This window comes from Arvicanthis niloticus, chromosome 12 (genome assembly GCF_011762505.2).
Source record: "Arvicanthis niloticus isolate mArvNil1 chromosome 12, mArvNil1.pat.X, whole genome shotgun sequence".
In the NCBI taxonomy this organism is placed as follows: Eukaryota; Metazoa; Chordata; class Mammalia; order Rodentia; family Muridae; genus Arvicanthis; species Arvicanthis niloticus.
Window position 1 is genome coordinate 14,225,344 of NC_047669.1, and position 21,257 is coordinate 14,246,600.

The window sequence follows — 21,257 nt, forward strand, 5'->3', positions numbered from 1 at the left end:
TAAAGCTGTTATACCAGCAATAATCAAGCCCACTACCCTCTTGCTTCTGCTAAACCCTGGCTCACTTCTTCCAGTACTTGCAAGCTTTTTCTTTTTCTTTTTTCTTTTTTTTTTTCTGGAATACCAAGGTCTTGTAATACTCAGGGCAATAAAACAAAAGCTGGTTGATAGACCCCCATATTAGGCATGCCAGGTTTCAACACACTACCACAATTAGAAAGTGTACAATCAATACAACTTACATTAAATATTGTAGAAGAAACAAAATTAACTTTAACATAACAATTAAAAGAGCTTTAACACATGCTCTAAAACTTGTTTGAAATCCAGATCCTGCCCCAAATTTATCTCTTGCTAACATAATATCATAGAGAACTGAAGCTAACTTCCAAATATGTCTCTGAAAGTATTCTTTGTTCATTTCTAACAAATATTCACTGACTGTTTACTATATACCAAAGACTAATTTAAGTATTAGGGAGGATGTTCAACACAACAGACAAAAATATCTACTGTCGCTGGCCAATGGTGGCGCATGCCTTTAATTCCAGCACTTGGGAGGCAGGCAAATTTCTGAGTTCGAGGCCAGCCTTGTCTACAGAGTGAATTCCAGGACAGCCAGGGCTACACAGAGAAACCCCGCCTCGAAAAACAAAACAAAACAAAACAAAACAAAACAAAACAAAACAAAACATATATATCTGCTGTCATAGAGTGTACTTTCCAGTTGCTCCAAGTGGGGAATTTTATGTTTTCCAAGTAGATTTCTTATGTCCGTTTTTTATACATTATAACAGGTATTATTTAATTAATTTATTAAACTACTTTTGCCTGGCCCTTTTTTAATGAGGTGGGTACTGTTAGCTCCATCTGGTTTCAAATGTATAACCAGCTGCCTCCATCTGCTGTATCTGATATTCCAGGTGTATGCTATCGCACCTGACAACCTTCTAGCTAAGAACCTATCATACCTTTTTTAAAAAAGTAGCTGGTGGTACCAATATTGATTTATAAATAACAGTTCCTATGACATTCAAGTCATGATTTGTCCTTGGAAGAATATTTTAGGATCTGACCCAGCTTAGGAATTTACACTTCTCATGAGACTATTATTTAAATTGCAAAGCTGACATTTTAGGATGCTAAAATATGAGGTTAAGGATATTAATCACACAATCATTCCTTGTTAAATTCTTTTGAAAATGAGCTGTCCCCCATGTTGCTTTCACTCCTTGGCTAAAGAGACTCTCACCCTGAGCTTGAACTGTTCAGATTCAGGGTAGATATGCCATGGGTGTGAGTCACTGAAGGCAAGCCCAGCCATGCAGGGTTTTTTTTTTTTTTTTTTTTTTTTTTTTTTTTCAAATCTTCTACTTTAGAAACTGGACAGACAACCGAGTAGTTCCTTTTTATTACTTTCTCTACTAAAAGCATCCGATTCTTTAAAGGACAGGCACAACTTTTAACATTTTCTATTTTCCTTCTGGCCAGAAATGTGTATGTTTTTAAGAGAAGCAGACCTGTGGAATACGTCACTGAATTAGTCAGCTTCTAGGCAGGAAACATGTTACAATCAACACTATTTAACGGAAAAGAACACAACTAAGAGACTATTCACAGGGTGTTGGCAAGATTGAGGCAACTAGCAACACTGGGAAGCTATTCCACCCCAGCAGAGCATTGCAGGGCCATTGGAAGGATATGTGACCGTTAAAAACCTATGCCAGCTTGAGCCACAGAAGGAAGCCTTCTGGGCTCTGTGCTGATTAAATGTGTCATCGCTAACCTTCAGGCTCAACCTACAAGGCCATCCCTTAAATCCTTTTATGAATCTCAGACCCAGTGGATACTGTTCCACCCTCACCAGGCAACTGCCATACTCACTAATTGGATGAATCTAAGCCTGTCTCCTTCCTTGAGTCTTTCCTGCTCTGTGGAGGCTTCCAAAAACAAGTCAAGTCAAATCAAACCAAACCCAAAAACAAAACCCAAAGAAACAATCCCCCTTTTTATTCCTCCATTGCATGACAGGCTCTCTCCTGCCTTTTTTTCCCCTTTCCCTAATGGGTAAAACTGCTTCTCAGTGCCAGGCCCGAGGCTCTGCTTTCCTACTGAGTACTGGTTTTCTAGCCATTATTTAGATTGATATACTTATGGTGCACATCCCCTCCCCACAATTCCTTACCCACCTAATGAGATTCCTCATTTTGGTTGATATTTTGGTCTCAGTGTCTTTCAACAGCTAATTGGGTTTACGTCTTCCAAAAATTAAACAGATTTCACGTTAAATAGTTACAAATGCTTTCAATACTAATATAGGTTTTAACCTACTCAAAATCTGCTTACGTGTGTTCAAATCCCTCCTCACCATCCCCTTTTATAGCTCACCTTAACCTTATATGGGACAGCTGTGTGGCCTTCAGTTTTCTAATGGACTACTGAAAACATCAGCAGTCTTTTTCTTACCCCTGCCTTAATACTGAAGTCCTCATATATTCTTTGTGGGGTACAGGTTTATTTCTGCTGCCTAGCCAACAGACTGAAAGATAAATCTTGCCATCTTTCCTCCCCAAATCACACTTCAGAGGAGTAAATATTTCTACAACTACATATATCTCCAGCCCAAACTAAAAGATCAGAGGCTGTTGCTTTGCTTCTTTCTTGTGGCTTCATCTTAGCCATAGGTACAGGAGTTGGGAGGTCTTATGAATTCCCAGAACTTCTTGAACTTCTCAAGGCAAACAATTACAATAGTCAAGAACTTTTAAGCCAGGTGTTGGTATCATGTGCCTTTAGTTCCAGCAGGGTGATTTGTGAGTTTAAAGTCAGCCTGGTCTGAAGGGTGAGTTCCAGGACAGCCAGGGCTACAGAGAAAACCCTGTCTGGAAAGACGAAAACCAAACTAAACCAAAACAAAAGAACTTCCAATATTATGGGGGTCAATTAAATTTACTTAGAAATTAGTACTTCAATACTACCAGGTCCTAGATTTACTTGTAACTGCTAATAGCAGGGCCTGTCTATATCAGAATAAGCAACATCAACAACAACAAACCTCTTTGCTTTTAAAGTCGAATAAGGTTTCAATAAGTAAAACAAAGACTCCAAAACACTGGTAAAAACACTAGTGATTTTTAAAAGCCAGGAATAAAATGGATTCTTAGCTGGTGATTTTTTAAGGCTTTATTTTGATTGTATGCCTTTGAGTGTCTCCCCTTCATGTGTATATGTGTACCCCCATCTATGCTTAATGTCTGTTGAACCTGGAAGAGGGTATCAGATGCCCTGGAATTGGAGTTACAGTCAGTTGTAAGCCACCAAGAGGGTGCTGAGAACTTAACCCAGACCCTCTGCAAGAGCAACAGGTACTTAAAAAAAAAAAAAAAAACAAAAGCAATTTTCTGGTTCTGACTGAGGAATTTTAAATAAATGTCTGTGGGCTGTGAGACTGATCAAATAGTAAAGGTGAATGCACTTGGTCCCTGGAAACCAGGAGAAAAAGAATAGACTCTTCCAAGTTCTCCTCTGTCCTGTCATGGTTGGGCGTAGCATACTGGAAGAAGAATGTAATGACAACTGTCATTTCTCTCTTCCTTCTGACTTTTATTACTTCTTCTAGTCAAACTCAGTAGGAAGCAGAAACAAGGAGCTCCATTTGTGGACGGCAGTCTCCAGGAGTAGAACTTGGTAGAGAAGTAGAAATAATTTAGAGAGAAGGAAAGAAAAGCGGAAATACTGTTATTATAAATGCTTCTTATAACTATAGGAAATTAAAAACAGGTCCATATATGGCAGGACATTTAAAAAACCACCCCCCAACTACTTTGCTACAGCTTCCTTCTTCACACTTAGCTTATGGAGTGTTCTCTATCTGTGACAGGGATGTGCAAACTTTCTTTGTAAAGGCTTTGATAGTACTTTAGATTTGGGCTTAAAAGGCAAAAATTTAAAAGATCAGATTTTTAAAAAATCATTTAAAATGTAGTATTTAACCAAATATAGTCACTGTGTTTCAGTGGGACTGGGTTTGGTCTGTGGGTAGCAGCTTGCCAACTTCTGATCTATTTTTTGCTCTAATTTACACCTTCATTTTTGCTAACCAATTTTAGTGTCAAGTTAAAACCATACCATTTCCTCCTGACCTCTCACACTAGGAGTCTGAGCTGAGATCGAAAGGCAGTTTAAACTAGTGGCTGAAGTGACACATTGAACTTTGACAAGATGTTGGGGTGAGATTCCAGAGTTGAACAATCCTGCCAACAAGCCTCTAACCTCTGAGGAGGAACCTTAGTTTGCTACTGTGTTTCCACCAGAAAGTGCCCTCTTCACTGCTTCCTCCTCTCTTTGCTTATCTTCAGTTTAGTTTCATTGTCTGTTAGTGAGAGTGTCCTCCCACTCAGAAGACAGAATACTAATTTGCTACTCTGCCCTTTATGTAGCAAGTCCAGGGAGGTTCACTGCTCCACCCGTTTTGATCTCACACCCATTCTTTGATAAATAAGCATGGTTTGTGGACTAATGGACTGAAAGATAAGATTAGTGAAGACACAGTTTAGGACTGGAATGTTTCCTAGGAAGAGACAGTTCCTAAAGGAGAGTGAATGCTGTCCAGATCCCTGGGATGAAAGAGAAGTCGCTTCTTTCAGAGAAACACAAACAGCAGAATTATAAACCAATGAGTGGCATGTTGGAACAGTGGAAGCCCATACAAGTCTCTGTCACAGTCTCTCCACCCTCGAACCGAACATCAGATCTGGTAGACATTTATAGGTTTTTGTTGAATGAATGACTCAGTTCTTCCTGCTGGTTGTGAATATTCCTTTTCCAGAGGGCCCAGGATTTAATTCAGTGTCTTGTATTCTGGTTACACACACACACACACACACACACACACACACACCCGCACACGTATGTTTGTAAGTATGTATGTATATGCACATTAATCCCAGATACAAGAAAGCCTGCTTGGTACTAAGGATTTTTGTACAGACAGGTCTTAATCCCAGAGTGGAGCTGAGGCAGGACCTATCAGGGCACCTAGGTGGCAGGTGTAGCCTTCGGTCGGGGCCCTCAGGACGCCGCGCTGCGGCCGGGGCTGGGCGCGCCAGGCACAAAAGCGAAGGGAGGCGGTGTGGCTCGCGCGCCTCTGCGTGCGGTGCAGCCTTGCAGCCCCCGCCCCTCGCCGCCGCCGCCGCCGCCGCCTTTCTGTCTCCTCTCTCCCTCCGTACTGGACTCCGGTGCATTTCCGGCGGCCCGGGAGTTCGCCGTCGACCCGGCCAGCCCGCGGGGTGGGCGTGCGCCGAGGTGTCCGCGCGCCCGAGGCCGAGCGGCCGCCATGGCCGACGTGAGTGTGGATCAGTCCAAGTTGCCGGGCGTGAAGGAAGGTAGGCCGGGTGGGGGGCTCGCGGGCTCCGGGGAGCAGGGCTGCGCGGGGCTCCGGGCCGCCTATGGACGCCGCGAGCCGGCCTGGTCTGCCGGGGGCTGCGGGAGGCGCTCGCCTGGCCGCGCGGCCTTGTTTTGCCCAGTGGACGCTTAATGGAGAAATCACAGCCTCTCCAGGCTGGCTCGGGCCAGGGGGTGGCGTTCCGAGTGGAGCCTTTTGTTTTGAAACATGACCCTCTCTCTCCTCTGCTCCTTCTGCTCCTCTCTTCTCCCTCCTTTTCCCCCCTCTCTATCCTCTACTTACCCCCCTCCTTCGTTCTTTCCTTCCTCTCTCCCTTCCTCCCCTCTCCCACCTCTCTCCCTTTTCCTAGTTTAGTTTCTGGCTGGCGCTTAGCTTCCAAAAGGTTTAAAATTGTAGGATTGGCATTGCTTTGAATGGTGGACCTCAAGCCCCTATAAGTATCTCCCCCACTTCTTTTTTAAATAAAGACCAGATTGAAGAGGGTGGGAAGCTTGTGACTCTGTTTACCCCGCCGCCTCCTCCCCCCCCCCCCCCCCCCCATGGCTCACTACATTGAAGTACAGAAAATAAGATTGACCAGTACTGGCCAGGCCTAGCTAGCTTACTTCATCACCCCCCATTCCCGGGCCTAGCATTTATTATTGTTTTGGTTACTGGCTCATCTTAATGTCACTCTTTGTCTCTCCCTTCTCGGGAAAAGCACTGGAGTTCCAGACTTAAGTATTACAAAACCTAGAATGTTCAAGAGTGCTGTCTTAAATCCATAAGTTCGGAGGGGGTCTTTGTTGTGGATCTCTTTTGTTTCAGTAGGGATCTGTGGCCAACACTGTCTGTGACTGAGGGGTGTGTTGTGTAATTGAAATCTTTTTTTTTTTTTTTTTTTTTTTTTTCTTGAGACTTTAGGCTTCATTGCCAATTTAAAGTGACTCAGATGGTCTTGCTCCAGCCAATCTGGAAATCCCAAGACAATTAGTAACTACTTGGCTGCATCTGTCCTAGGATTTCAGAGGAGCACAGTGGCTAGAAGTCACCGATTTTATGTTCAAATTGTAGTAGGGTTGGATCTACTCCATTGTTTCTAAAGAGTAATAATGCCCTCAGGCTGAGCTTTTGGTCTTGGTGTTTTTCCACCGTTTCTGTTCCTAGCTTGACTTTGGTTATTACAGTTTTTAGTTAATGGAGTCCAAGGAGCTGAGCCACAGGGAAGACAGATTGGTTCTTCCCCTTGAGACCTGTTGTAGAGCTCCTCTCTTGCTTCTGGATATGGGTTTTGTGTGCAAAGGTGTTGGTTTTATGTCTGAAGAAACAGTGCTCCCTTGGTAGTACTTTCACTGCTGGTGGGTGTTGCTGAGAATGGAGTCCAAACAAAACCTGACTTGCAGAGCTTCAGTGCTGGGGTTCAGCGCCTTCCTCCAGCCCTCCACCTTTAATCAGTGACCTGGAAAGCACTTCCTGTTTGTGTCTGCTTTGAAGCCCTGAGGTCCTCTCATCATTTCTTATCAAGACATGCCTAATTTGTGCTAGTATCTTCTTTCTCCGGGAGTTTCACACTTTCCATCTAGGCCTGGAAGATGTTTTCCATTCCCCAACACTAGGAGTTTGAATATGGTCGTTGGTTTTCATTCTGGATATTGTCTGGATATTGTGGTGCCATGCTTAGCAATCCTGTTTAGGGGGACTCTGATGAAGTGACAGGGATATTTAGTGTGGCTCTTCCATGTGTCTTTGTTAAATTAGAATTTGATGCTTGCTCACTTTGAAGGAGGTCAAAAGCTGTTGGGATCATTGTCCTGACAAGCACTTGGCTCTGAGATCATCAAAGGCCATGATGGATTTACTGTGAGCGTCCCCAGAGTGCTGAGAATTTGATCTGGGAAGTATTCAAGTCTAATAACTTGTATACCTCTTTCATATAATTCTTAATTATGACCCAGCTACCACCTAACTATCTTTCCCCTAATTAAAGGGAACCTGAAGGTGCCAGGGAAGGAGCAGAGCATGCTCTGACACTGAGTAGTCCCAGAACTCTCAGCTAAGTCCAAGCTACTTAGTAGCACTTTGTTTAATATTTTGGCTCAGATATTTGAACCTCATTAAAAAAGCAAATGCCACTTCTTGTGTTTTCCACTTTTCTTCTGAATTTGACCTTTTGGTAGATTTATGCAAGTTACAGTTGACATCATGGGGTAGACTATTGTAGAGACTTAGAAGAATGTGGACGTGTGTCCTGTCTCACTGCCCTTTCTTTAAGAGAGGGGTAGGGTGCATTGATGTTTGATGTCTCAAAGACAGATGTCAGGGCATAAGACTACTCGCAATCTTCTTCCCTCGATTATCATGTAATGCTTGCTTCTTTAGTTTGTATGGAGGTCAGAGCTTCGTTGGGAAGACCCTTCATAACACACACAATTATGAAGTGTGTATACTTTTGAAAATAACAAATTAGGAGACAAGAAAATCTGAGTTTATACAAGTGAAAAGAATTAAGCCAGTTAAATGTCAGTACACCCCTATTTCCTAATCAAAATATGTTTGGAACATCCACATACTTTTTGTAAACGAAAGAGTATTTTCTCCATCAGCCGTCCCCCTCCCCACTTAACAGTTCACCAAATCTTGTTCTGTTTTGTGTTCCTATTGTTCAGATGGCTGGTAAGGCTCATCGTTTGCCAAGTCCGCAATAATCCGCAATCCGCACCACACAGCGTCTTGTGTGCTTGTGTGTAGGATATGCTTACCATCTAAAGTTAGTGCACCCAGGAGGGACTTACCTTAGAGTATAGGCCCTGTTTGTGACTCAGTTTTTTTTTTTTTTTTTTAATAATAAACAATAAAATTAATACAGCTTTAGAAGTAGTTATACAAAGAGTCACACCTAGAAATCACTGGTTGATTAGGAGTCTCAGACTCCCAGGTTGCACAGTGGGGTAAATTAAATTATTGGTGTAACTTCAGAACTTCAAGAGGAGATTAAAATAATGCCTGGTAAGTTAATCCCACCACACTTCTTGGGCACCTGCTGTGATGTCAGCATTTGTTTGGCCAAAGGGCAAGTTTACCTTTCCTTCTCTTCAAAGTCCCACAGCAGATTGTGCTGGTTTTCATGAGTCCATGATAGAGTTTCTTACAAATATTTTATTTATTTCCCCTTTTACTCCTCATCTATGGCTTTTATGGAGCCAGCAGTTACTCATGAACTATTTAAATATTTGAATGAATGAATAACTGAATGAGTACACGTATTTTAGATCTTCCCTGTCTGGTTTAGATATCCTATTTATAAGATAGCTGTTTCAGATTCTTTCTCTGAGTATAGGCTTTTAAAGACATAGTTTCTTTTAATTACATATATCACATATCAATAGTGGTACCTTTGAGATTATAAACACATTTCTACATATACACATATTATAAACATGTAAAACATACAAAAGAAATTGCTTGCTTTACTTCTGGCTTTGAAAATCATATTAGAATAAAATTGTACTAAATGCTTTGTTTTAAGTACAAAGCAATGTGAATATATATATATAGTGTGTGTGTGTGTTTGGGTGTTTAGTCTGCATGTACATCTTCACCATTTGGGTGCTTGGGACCTATGGAACACAGAAGAGGGTGTAGGAACCCCTGGAACTGGCATTACAGATGGCTATGAGCTGCCATCTGGGTCTGGGAATTGAATATAGGGTTTCTAGTGAGCCACCTCTGTAGCTGCCAGATACAGATCTTTGAAAGTCTGCTCCTTGCCACATAAAATGAGAGACAGTAGCTTCATAATACAAATGCTCTGGGCTGTGTGGTTGTGATCTTGTCTTCAGCTGCAATATATAATGTAATTGTAGAGAACCTTCTAGATTGAGCTGTCTGTACCATGCCTGTGATCTCAACAAGCAGGAGGGTTATAAAGTTGAAGCAATCTTGAGCTACATAGTAAGACCCTTTCTCAGGACAAAACAAACATGTACACATTTACATTCTTACGTGTTGTAGGAGGTGAAAATCTGTCACTTTATTGTAGTGTAATGATTTCTTGAATGAGTAAGTGCATTTTCCCCCAAATGGGTCTGTTTGTAAAGTAAAAAACAAGACAAATCCACAAACCCAGCAATACTGCAGGTACAGTTGTCGTTTAGAAGACAACAAAGCTCACTGTCATTTTTCAAAAGACAGAGTAGAAAGCACTAAAAACAAGATATGCTGCCAATGTAATCCTTTTAGCTATGGCGATCTGGGCAGCAGAGATGGGAGTGAGTGGTCATATGGAAGAGGTAAGGTTCTGAGGGCCATTGTACCAGCCCAGTGTCCCTCTGCTCCCATCCTTGGCTCACTCTTCTTCCCCGTTTCTTTAGAACTGCTGTGTGGGTATGTACATCTAACTTGCGAAGTGTGTCAGATTGTGCCTTCTCACTTGTTTAACATACTGGGATGGAAATGCTCAATGACAAAATTGAGGGATTTTCCATAAAGTTACTTTGGGATAATGTTTTCTTTGATGCTTTCTTTATAGGCTTTATTTTCTTCTCATCTCTCATGTTTGACCAAATAAATTGAGTGAACTATTAAAAATATTAAAAAATCATACCCCTGCCTCAGTGATTTTCTACTTGGGGGGGGGAAAAAAAACACTTGTGTTTTCTTGTGTACTCAGCCTTCATAAAAGGGTTAATAATTAAGGATATAAACTGTCTAAAATTAAATTTTTTAGAGAAGTATACTCAGGGAAACCATAGTTCCTTGTCTTTATTTTCTATAAGCATTTTCCAGATGTGTGAATTGTGCTTCAGTAGCTAAAAGCACTTTGAGAGGTAGCCACTATTAGTGCCATTGGATGAAGAATTTTAGCCTGTGACACACTTAAAAGATGCCCTACCTTTATAGATAATTAGGACACCTAGATCTTTGATAAAACCTTGAAAGGATAATTAGTTTTATATTCAAGAGGACAAATCAAGTGTAAAGGAATGCTCAGATATTATTTTTAAAAACACACCCTTTCATTTAAAAGCACACATGTGCACACATGTGCGCACACACACACACAAAACAAAGAGGTGGGTGTGTGCATAGGAGAGTTGGTAATGATAGTGTCATGAAAACCTTACAATTTGCCTAGTACTTGTTTACATAGTTTTCTTCTTTCTTTCTTGTTGCTTCCCTTTTTCAATAGAGTTCATTGAGTTATGATTTGTAGACAGTAAAATATTGTTTAGTATGTGATTGTGAATTGTCTGTTAACAGTTTGCTTATTTTTATAATTAGACTTCTAATTGAACTTGGACAATTCTCCAGGCATTCTTAATAAACATCTTACTAAGTAATGTCAGTTTTAAATCTTAGTTTAGTATCGCAGCACTGTGCACAGCTTTGTTAAATACCTGTATATAACCTGTTTTTTTTTTTTTTTTTAATGTCAGTTAGATGTCTTGTAGATGTTCCAGGAAGTTCTCTTTATGCAAAAGACTGTATTTGTATTGAGCATTTGGGAAATACAGATGGAGAATATTGTGGCAGCCTTAGTCCAAAGATGCTTGAGTTGTTGAAGTTTTTGCAGTGACCATATATATGCTTTCTTGACAGGTGAACTAAGGGTGCTCTTTAAGGTTTTGATGGTTTAAAAAGAATGAGATTTATAATGGCTGTGGAACTAGAATTTCAGCAAATAATGTGTTGTGGGAGCAATGGTGGCAGAGGCAGTGGCTGACACAGGGTAATGATGCTGCCTGGTACTTTATAAATGGCAAACAAATCTTTTAAACTTAGTTCAATGAAATTTACCTAAGATAACTCTTTAGTATTACAGTTATCAGTATGAGCACTATTATAAAGTTACTTTCATATCAAACTCAGAACTTTACATATGCTAGACAACCATTCCGCCACTGAACTGCAGGTCTGCTCTCAGGAGACCCAACTTTTAAAATAAATTTGCTTGCTCTTTCACCCAACCATCTATCTCCACCCCACCCTCCCTCCCCTCTCCTTCTCTCTTTCTCTTCTTCTCTTTCTTTTCTTTCCTATTCTTTTCTTTCTGCTTATTGCTTAAATAATTGGTTGTCCTCAAAAATCTATGTGCATTTGCATAGATGAAATACTACTTCAGTGACTCTGTGCCTTAGATATAAGACCAGTTTGCTACCAAACCTTGAAAGCTTTGTATTTGCTGGGCATTTGCAATCCCAAGGAAGCTCCTTACTGACAGATAACCAGGGAGGCCATCGCTGGGCATTTTTGCTTTGTCTTTTTTAATGAGTCTTTAAGATGGGCTTACTTTCTTTCAGCTTACTCTAGTTAACTCAGTTTATTTTAGTAAAAAATTTTCTACAGTTTATTATAGTAAAAGTGCGAGTGATGTAAGTCTGTGCTTCTTCCTTCTCTCTCTCTGTACCAACAGCATAATTAGTTTGTTTCCTGACTGTAGAGGAACTCACAGTTTAAGACTCACTCTCCAATTTTGAGGACATTGGGAAACTGGAAATAGAGAAAGATGGAGAAAGGACTCCAGTAAGGTTCTGTTAGTTCGAATCTTGAGTGCTCATTTGTTCCAACATCTGGGCCAGCAGCCTTTTTAAAACCCCAGTGTCTTCATTTATAGGTCACATTCTGGCTCTGCCTACAAACATTCCTTGTTTAAAACATTCCTTGTTTAGTCAGTGATAGCTGGATTCTGATTTGAGGTCTGCTTTTGTTTTCCCAGATGTCTGTTGTATGGGTTCATTATTTTAAGCTGGGTTTTACTGTATTTGCAACTTATTTTTTTCTCCTTTTATTGAAAATAGATTCTCTTCTCAAACATTTATCCTGAGTGTAGTTTCCCTTTACCCTGCTTCCCCAGTTCCTCCCCACCTCTCTTCCTCTTTGGATCCACTCCCTTTCTGTCTCTTATTAAAAAAGAACAGGTTTCTAAAAGACTCATAACAACCACTCATAAGAAAATAAAATTTATTAAGATAAAGCAAATCCATTGTATTGAAGTTGGCCATGGCAACCTAACAAGAGGAAAAGAGTCCCTAGAGCACACACAGGAATCAAACACCCACTCAATTCTCAGACTCTGGAGTCTTGTAAAGAGTCTAAGCGAAAGAGTATAATCTATATTCGGAAATCCTGGTATAGGCCATGTTTTTGGTGCTTCACCCTCTGAGTTCATATGCACCTTGCTTAGTTGATTTGGAGGGCCCGATTCTCCTGGTGTCATCTATTGCCTTCTGGCTCTTACATTTTTATTGCCTCCTTTTCTTTGGGTGTTCTTTCAGCTCTGAGGAGAGGGATTTGATGGAGTCATCCCAATTAGAGTTATGTCTCTGTCTGTCTGTCTGCTTGCCTGCCTGCCTGCCTGCCTGTCTGTCTGTCTCTCTGCATAATGTCTGGGTATGGGTCTCTTTTCATATCTACTGCCAGAGGAAGCATCTCTGATGATGAAGGAATAAGAGACTGATCTATGAGTATAGCAGAATTTTAATAGGAATAATTTTATTGATAACTTTTTGTTTGCTTTTGTTTTTTAGAGGAGTAGTGTTTGGTTTTACCTTAGGTTTTTGGGCTATCTAGGCTCTGGTTCTTGGTTAACCTACTAGTATGTTTTCCATCTCATGGAGTGAGACATAAATCAAATCAGACATTGGTTGGATACTCCCAAAAAGCTGGTGCCAACATTACCCTAGCATATATGCAGGCAGGGAAAATTATAGGTCAAAGGTTTTGTGGCTAGGTTGCAGGTTGGGATTGTACAGAATACCTTTCTACACCACAGATACTACTTTTGGTTAGTGACATTAAAGGCCTCTGGGTTGCTGTTTTCTCCAAGGCTGCTTGGATGTCCTGTCACTCATCCATTGCTCTTGGACTCCAGCTCCTGGGGCTGGTCAGACTGTCATGCTGTCTGTTCCTGTGCTTTCCAGGTGGTTGTAATGACCTTTCTCCTCACATCAGATGTCAGGAAGGCATTCCACTTGAAGGTTGTCTTTACCCAGACTGGGATGGTCAAGAAGCTTGCCCCCCCCCCATTGTTTCTCTGTTAAAATTCCATAGAGTTGACAGTTGGAAGTTATGAACAGAAAGGGACATTGCTGAAAAAGCAGGGATGTGATGACTGAGTGGGAGGGATCCTTGTTTTCTGGTGTGGAAATACTGTACAACTTCATTAGCTGCTAAAACCTAAACGATACTTGTCTCCAAGGCTGTCTTGAGGGTCTTAATTTATTTTTAAATTCATAATTATTAAGTGAAACCTAAAGTGTACATTATAAAATGGAGTAGAAATGATTGAGGCTGCACGTGTTCAGTGCTAATTTTACGAAGACTCACCTTGTCTTTAATTAGCTTTCTTGCTTGCTCTCTATTTATGGGTTTCCCTGTACAGTTTCTTAAAAGGTAGGGAACTGATTTTGCAGGACAGCAGTTCTACAAAATGTGTACATTTATGATTCTGCATTAGCACTATGTAATATAGCTATCATTTTTAGTTCTATTTTAAGATCAAGTATCGGAGACTTGCTTTGCTGTAGGCATTTCTGTTGTAGAATTTTTCAGTAACTGAGCCATCCCTAGAATTACTTGATTCTATTTACTTGAATCCTGGTATTTTGATACATGGATATATGACATAATGTTTAAACTAAAGTAAATATGTGTTTAAATATTTATCAAAACCCCTTCAGCCTATGGAAGTACTCACATTCTTGCCATTTTATATTGAGTCCTGTTGTTCCATACTTTACTAGAAGCTCTTATTCCTGGTCCCTAGAACCTTGTACTCACTAAACTACATTCCTCAGATAAGAAACACGAGGTTGAGATTCTCCAAATGAGAAACAAACACATTAAAGAATTTGTTTTAGCTGATGAATTAGTGTTGCTGATCGATGTAGCTACAAAGATGATGTTTTATTTTCCATGGAACTAGTTCTGTGAAATACTAAACAGAATTCACAACATATTCACGTTGCCACGTTGTGCTGTTTATCTTGGAACTTAGCATCCTTACTGGAATCCGTCTCGGTAATTTTTTGCTTCTCTGCTTTTATAGTAATAGCTGAGTTTCCAGCCTTTGTTGAAAATAGAGAGCTATCAAAAATCCACATGTGCGGCTGGAGAGATAGCTTAGTGGTTACAAACACTAGGTACTCAGTCGACCCACAAGGGAGTTCGCAACTCTCTGTAACTTCAGTTCCAGGAGATCTGAAGTCCTCATTGGCCTATGTAGGTACAACATACCTGTGGTATATGCAAATATATATTCAGGCAATACATCATACACATAAAAATAAAATTTTAATTATTCATGTTATTTGAATAAGATGAATAAGGTTTTCTTCCTCAGAGAAATAAAATGTCTTAGTTTGGTTTTTATTGCTGTGAAGAAATACCATGACCATAACAACTCTTATAAAGGAAAACATTTAATTGGGGCTATCTTACAATTTTATAGGTTTAGTCTATTATCTTCATGGGAGCATGGCAGTATGCGGGCAGACATAGTCCTGGAGAGGTCTATATTTTGATCTGAAGGCAGCCAGGAGGAGACTGGAATTCCGCACTGGATGGAGTGTGAGCATAGGAGACCTCAAAATCCTCCTCTACAGTGACACACTTCTTCTAACAAAGCCACATTTCTTAATAGTCTCTCTCCCCATGGTCAAGCATTTAAATACATGAGCCTGTGGGGCCAAATTGTTCAAACCACCACACAAAACAAAAACAAAAATAAAAAAAATATTACCGCACTCAGTTTACATAACCCCTTTAAAGAGCTTTGTGTAGTCCCTCAGTTTTTGTATTATAGTCTTATGTTTATACTGGGAATCATAGACTGGTTTCTTCTTCGTAATTACTGAGGTCTCTAATTGGACTTTATTTCTAGAGCATAATTATCTAATTTTAGTCTTCTTGTGTGATACTAGGAAAGTAGATCTCCTCTGTGTGGACCCTAAATCATGAGACTGAATGGATTCTAGGAAGGTGCCTGTGATCTCAGGGTCATCTACATACATTTCCTGTTCATGACCATGACTAGTTTCTGAGATATGATGTTTCAGACTAAACATGTGGGAATCTCAAGACTTGCTCATTTGTTTCTTACCTAATTTTTATTTTACATATTTTGAGGTTAATGGAAACTTGTGTAGATTTTGACAGCGTTATCTGAATGAAGACCTGAATTTGACAATTTGGGGGAAAATCTTTTAGAGATATTTCCCTTGTCTACTTTTCTTATGAGCTGCAATAAAGTTGGAAGTTTTGAGTATTGGTTATTTATTTTTAATGAAACAGATTTACTAATGATAATAGGGAATGCATATGACAACCAAGTTTGTACTTCCAGAAGAGAAGTGAAAGGTACAGTCAGACTCGGATAAACCAACTTTGTACGAGTGGACTTACCGATAGGGTTCCCCCTCGTAAGTTGGGTTGGATATGATCTTTTGGGTTTTACTGAGCAGCACTGAGTTTAGTCTACAGAGGTTTAAAGAGATGAGTGGCTTTTCTCTCTAGGCAGAGAACTTGGTGCCAAACCCTATGAGGCCGTTAATGTGCCAGGGACAGTGCTGCTCAGAGAGTGAGACAGATGGGTGGAGTGTCTTTTGAGTAAGTGAACTCAAAGTAAGATAAACCAGTCCTTATTATGTGGATAATTTTAGAGGAAAAATGTGCTTATATAATGCTATACTCTTTTTGAGAATGCCTGTGGCTAACAATTGTTTCTTGTCTTCTAGACTGATGCTGTCTCTGTCAGGATAAGATGAGTAGTTTTAGAATAGTGATTTGCATTGCTTAAGTACTTACTTATGCTTTCTTGTCTCATATTATAGATGAGGAAACATGTTCACACGTGTTATCAGAATATTCAATTAGAGAATTTTTGAGCCAATCATGGAAACCCCTTTCTGCCTTCTTGTGCTGTGTATAATAATTTAGTGTCTCACAGAACTAGTGTCTTACAGTATACATACATATACTACAGAAATGTATGATAGCTTCATCTTTTTATAAAGATAATTAGGAAATTCTGTGTTTATTTGAAAATAATGGGAGCATTATTTTCAAATTATTTTAAAACAGGTGCTTCTGTTTTATTAATTTTTATGGTAGACTAATTTACTTAAGTTCAGATGTTCCTGAATTGTTGGAAAGGTCAACCGTATACAGTGTAATTATCCAAAAGGAATGCAGGCAAACATTTAGGAGAAAGCTTTTTCAATTGTGATCAGTTTGCTTTTCAAGGGCTGTTGAAATTCATGGGTATACACGTTTGCTAATCTGATTGTAGGATCCTTGGGTATGATGAGACTTTTGAGTGAACCCCATTAACTATGAGCAACGCCAACTCCTTTCCTATTTGAGCTCTGTCTACTTACAGCTATGTGGTTGTGTCTCCACAGTGGTTGCCTTATAAATGTAGAATGACTCTTTTCCTTTGTCCCCTTCTGAAGTTACAAAAACTGCCGTCAGCTGTAGAGCTAAGGGACGAGAAATAGGAGATGTCTTAGGATATAAGCATCTGAAACTAAGTTGGTAGCTAAAACAAAAGTAATCACGTTCTCAAGACCCTTGTGCAAAGTAATTTGTAACTGTTGATTAAAACAGGTGTGTTTCCACATACCTGGAGACACTTATACATACATATACCTGCACACTTGAGTTGCATACTCATGTTCACATGTGGTATTGGTTTTAGGCATTTAATGTTGTAGAGCCTAATTCAGGTTCCTGAGTGATGCATTTATCTAAATGAGCACTGTCCCATCTGTAGAGATCTAATTACTATTGAGAACACTGTTACCCAGTAAAACTTCTTTGATGATGAAATTATGGCATATCCTACAAAATCGTACCCACCAGTCCCATGTAACAGTTTAGCACTGGAAACATGGTTCATGGAAAATTGAGACCTCAATTTTTAAAAAATTGATTATAATTAACTCAGGCTGAAATAGGTACATGAGACTAGTATAGTGTGAGAAAATATTGTGTCCTTAGGTTACAGATAAATAATAATACGTCAATAGAGCATTCAGCTTTTGATCTTCAAATGAAGTCTTACCTAATTTGTCTACTGAATGTTGGGCCATGGAGAATACACATCACAGACAGTGTTGAAGGAACCCTTGTGTCTACTGGATAGAATATAAGGCAGCAGAGCTCAGCCATCAGTTCGGTGATCTTCTGATTGAACCCATCTCAACTGTAGGTGTTCCTTGAGAAAACAGATGCTGTTGTTACTCGAGTCTCTGTGTATCTATGAATATGTGCATCTTTATTTTCTGAGAATAGACAGGATCTGAAATGTAACTTGCTTATTGTTTGTCACTACTGACAAAAGATTTAGGTTTCACAGTAATTCCAATTCATAAAGTTCATTTCTGTAACAAAGGAAATTTATGGAGTTATATTTTCTAAACTTATAAAGGCAACATGAGTTACTTATGGAAAGTTATCTCTCTCAAGAAGTGTTACCAGTATGAGTAACAGTTCATCTAGTCTATCCCCTGCTGCTTCCTTGGAGGTTTCCCTGCTGCTCTGAGCCCAGGTCACTTTCCCTGTCAGAAGGAAATTCCTGACTCAGCGTTTTCTCTTTGCATACTCACTCAGTTACTCTGTGGTCTTGATAATGAAGTAAATGGCTTGTGATATTACAGTGTACTTGTCATGTGATGACTTGTATCATCTCAGCATTTTCAGAACTGCTGGCCTGTAATCTGCTGTGTCTGTGGTTAGCTATAGTCCTGCTTGCCAACTAAGTGGGTTAAGTTACTGGTTTTACACTTTGCTTTGAATTTGGGGGTAGAAACATTAGTGGCACAGAAATTTACTTTGATAAATTGCATAAGAGTTAAAATTTTGAGATTAGATAGTTCTACTTTTTGAAATGTCTCTTCTGTGCTTAGAGTTGTGTCTTGTGCGAGTGTGCAGGTCTGTGTGTATTTGGGGTCATTTGTGCATCTATGCACATATTTAGACTCATGCATATATCTTTCTATTCTATAAATCTGTGCTTTTATTTAAGTTCCAGCATGAATTTACTTGCATATTATATTGCATGCTAATAAACAGTTGTTCCAAGTGAAGAACTGGCTTTATTTATTTATTTTTCTGATAAGAGTGAAACAACTATTAGTATTTTACATTTGCTGCTTCAGAAAAATCAGACAGATTTACAGAGATTTATTTGTATTCTTTGCCATAAAACACAAAAGCTCTAAGGGAATAGTGTAAGTTGAACCAATAAAACCTACTAAAACCTGTCCTTTTCCTAGTGAATATTTGTTACCCTACTGTTTGGATATTTAAACTACTGTAAAAGCACATCCAGTTTATTACAAAATGTCCCTTTATGGAAAATAATTGGAAAATAGAAATGTCTCAAAAGGAATTGTAATCCTATGCTATATCATTAGGGTTTTTTATGCTTATTCCTTCTGGAACATCCTAAAAATGTAACTGCAGTTGAAAAGTCAGATATTTCTGTTGTAGTTAGAGTTGTCTATAAGGCTTCCCAAAATCACTGTTGGGCTCTACTTGTATGTACCGCAGATCCTCCTTGGTCTGTGCATTAGCCCATAAGATAACCTGTGTAAGTGGACATCTGCATGGTCTATAAAACAAGAGGCTTCATAGTGCCATAGTTCAGCTGTGTGCTTTAGGGGTTGTGGGTGTCTTCAGATGTAAAGATTGCACTGTGCACGATACCCACTGAAGGCCACAGGTTGAGTTTTTCTGAAGGTCGTTTTACTTAGTTTCTTAATGCTCTGGTTTGAGAAGAAGAGGCCTTCATGCTACAAAAGTACTTAATGGGAATATAAATCATTACTTGATTGAACAGGGTCAGGCTAGATTTGACAACTATTGAAACTGTGTGTGATGATCACTGAATTACACACTGGATGAGGTGGTAAGCTGTTCACCTTTACTGTGAACAGTGAGGCATTAGGAATATTGAAATGAAGTCTGTTGTAGAGTGCTCTTCTTGTTGACAGCTCCTTGGGAGGAGAGGTCTCTAACACTAGATGTGCTGGTGCTGGAGCTGACACAGGGACTTTCATAGTTGCATATTTGGAAGATTTGTCCTGTTGCAGAACTTTTTAATACAAAAGTTAGTTTTTCTTTTTTTAATCTGCTGTCCGTATTGTAGGATTATTAACCCCTGAAATGTCTTATTACTAGTTTTAAAACTTTTCTTTCAGTTTTTGACTTGTAAACCTTGACTTGTTTTATTGAATTTTTCATGTAGTTAATAGTTTCTAGCTTTACCAATATTTGGCAACCAGCAACTTCTGAGGTCATAGGCTGGATTTTTCAAAGCAGTGATGCAAGAAACTAATTCCAAATTCTACAAATTCCTACCAGTTTCTTACCACGTTACACTTTACTTTAAAGTGTCACATGCTCTTGTTCTTGATGCGTGCATACACACTCACACACACACTATCCTGGGCTCTACATTAAGGCAGCATCACTCTTTCACCATTTTGGGATTATCAGGATTGGTTTTTATACATTTAGTGGTATGTTTTATTACGAACCAAGGAGACCAATAGTGCACCACCTGTCTTAAGTAGACCATCTTTCTAGATGTCCTAGGGCTCTGTCAGATACAGATATATGTACTGAATTAGGGTTGATGAAATTTTGCTGTTTTTTGAAGGATTGATAGATAACTTCTTAGGGCTGTTCTGAGTAGGTGGAGAATATGAGTAAATCAGTATACTAGATGGACATGAGTGGGAAAGTAGAATTTCATGTGCATGATGTGCATGTGTGTGTATATGTGGTGTGGTGTGGTGTGTATGTAATGAAATCATCCTTATTCTCAACTTAAAAATTACTGTCCAGGCATTATTATAGAGTGGGAATAAAATGACCCATTTCAGGATTTACAATATGTACTGGAGACTCAGATGAATAAAATTATTTGTGTTATGAGTTAGTGCTATAGTACCATTATATAAACAGCTGGGGGCTTGTGAGTGAGCCTGATGTACTGGTGTAAGTTTGGATTAATGGAAAGGTGGCATTTGAAGTGGGATATTGAAGGCTGGTCACAAATTTTTTATCCAATGTTAGTGGGTGGTTTTGGCAAGGAGAACAGGGTTCTGCCTTCTACTATATCTTTATCGCATATAGGGATGTCTGAGCTTTTCCATACTTGCCAGGCCTTCCTCTTTCTTTGCTACATGTATGCAACAACCAGATAAATGAAAACTAGAACTCAAACCAGTAAGTATAGGGATCATAAAACTTTTACATATGTGAGTGTGTTGCTTGTGTATGTACTGTATGCATGCCTGGTACCCACAAAGGCTGAAAGAGACTATGGATCCTCTAGAACTGGACTAGACAGTTGTGCGCTGCCTTACAGGTGCTGGGAATGTAACCTGCCTCCTAGACAAGAGCTATAGCCTCTCTTTAATCGCTGAGCCACCTCGTCAGCATCAGGATCCTCAGTTTTACAACTGCTTGATATGACTTGATTCTTCAGTATGCAGTATACAGTATACCGTATACAGGAACAAAAGTCTTAATGTTCTCTGATTCTGACAAAGAAAGTTTAGAAGTCTTTGCACTCTGTGAGTCATTTAGTAGAGGATGACAATATACTAAGGATCATGTGATATCTGTCTATCTACATACTTATTATATATAATAATCTCTCTCCTTCCTTTCTCTCTCTCTCTTTCTCTCTCTCTCTCTCTCTCTCTCTCTCTCTCTCTCTCTCTCTCTCACACACACACACACACACACACACATACACACACAGACACACACACTCACACACACACACATGGATGACTGTCTGCCAGGAAGGATCAGTGTCTCCCAGGCAGATGTAGAGGTAAATGGGTATTTGTAGATTTGT

General features: G+C 39.5%; 1 protein-coding gene across 2 annotated transcripts in view; it reads left to right on the forward strand.

The window, feature by feature from the left end:
- The first annotated feature begins 5,046 nt into the window (after positions 1-5,046).
- Ccdc50 (coiled-coil domain containing 50) overlaps positions 5,047-21,257 on the forward strand; it is a 55,897-nt gene continuing 39,686 nt past the window's right edge. Inside the window, exon 1 of one of the 2 annotated variants that reach the window (XM_034515045.2) lies at positions 5,047-5,384. In XM_034515045.2, coding sequence (XP_034370936.1) covers positions 5,336-5,384 — 49 coding nt within the window. In that variant the 5' untranslated portion in view covers positions 5,047-5,335. The remainder of the gene's footprint in view (positions 5,385-21,257) is intronic. The other variant, XM_034515046.1, reaches the window with a different exon arrangement.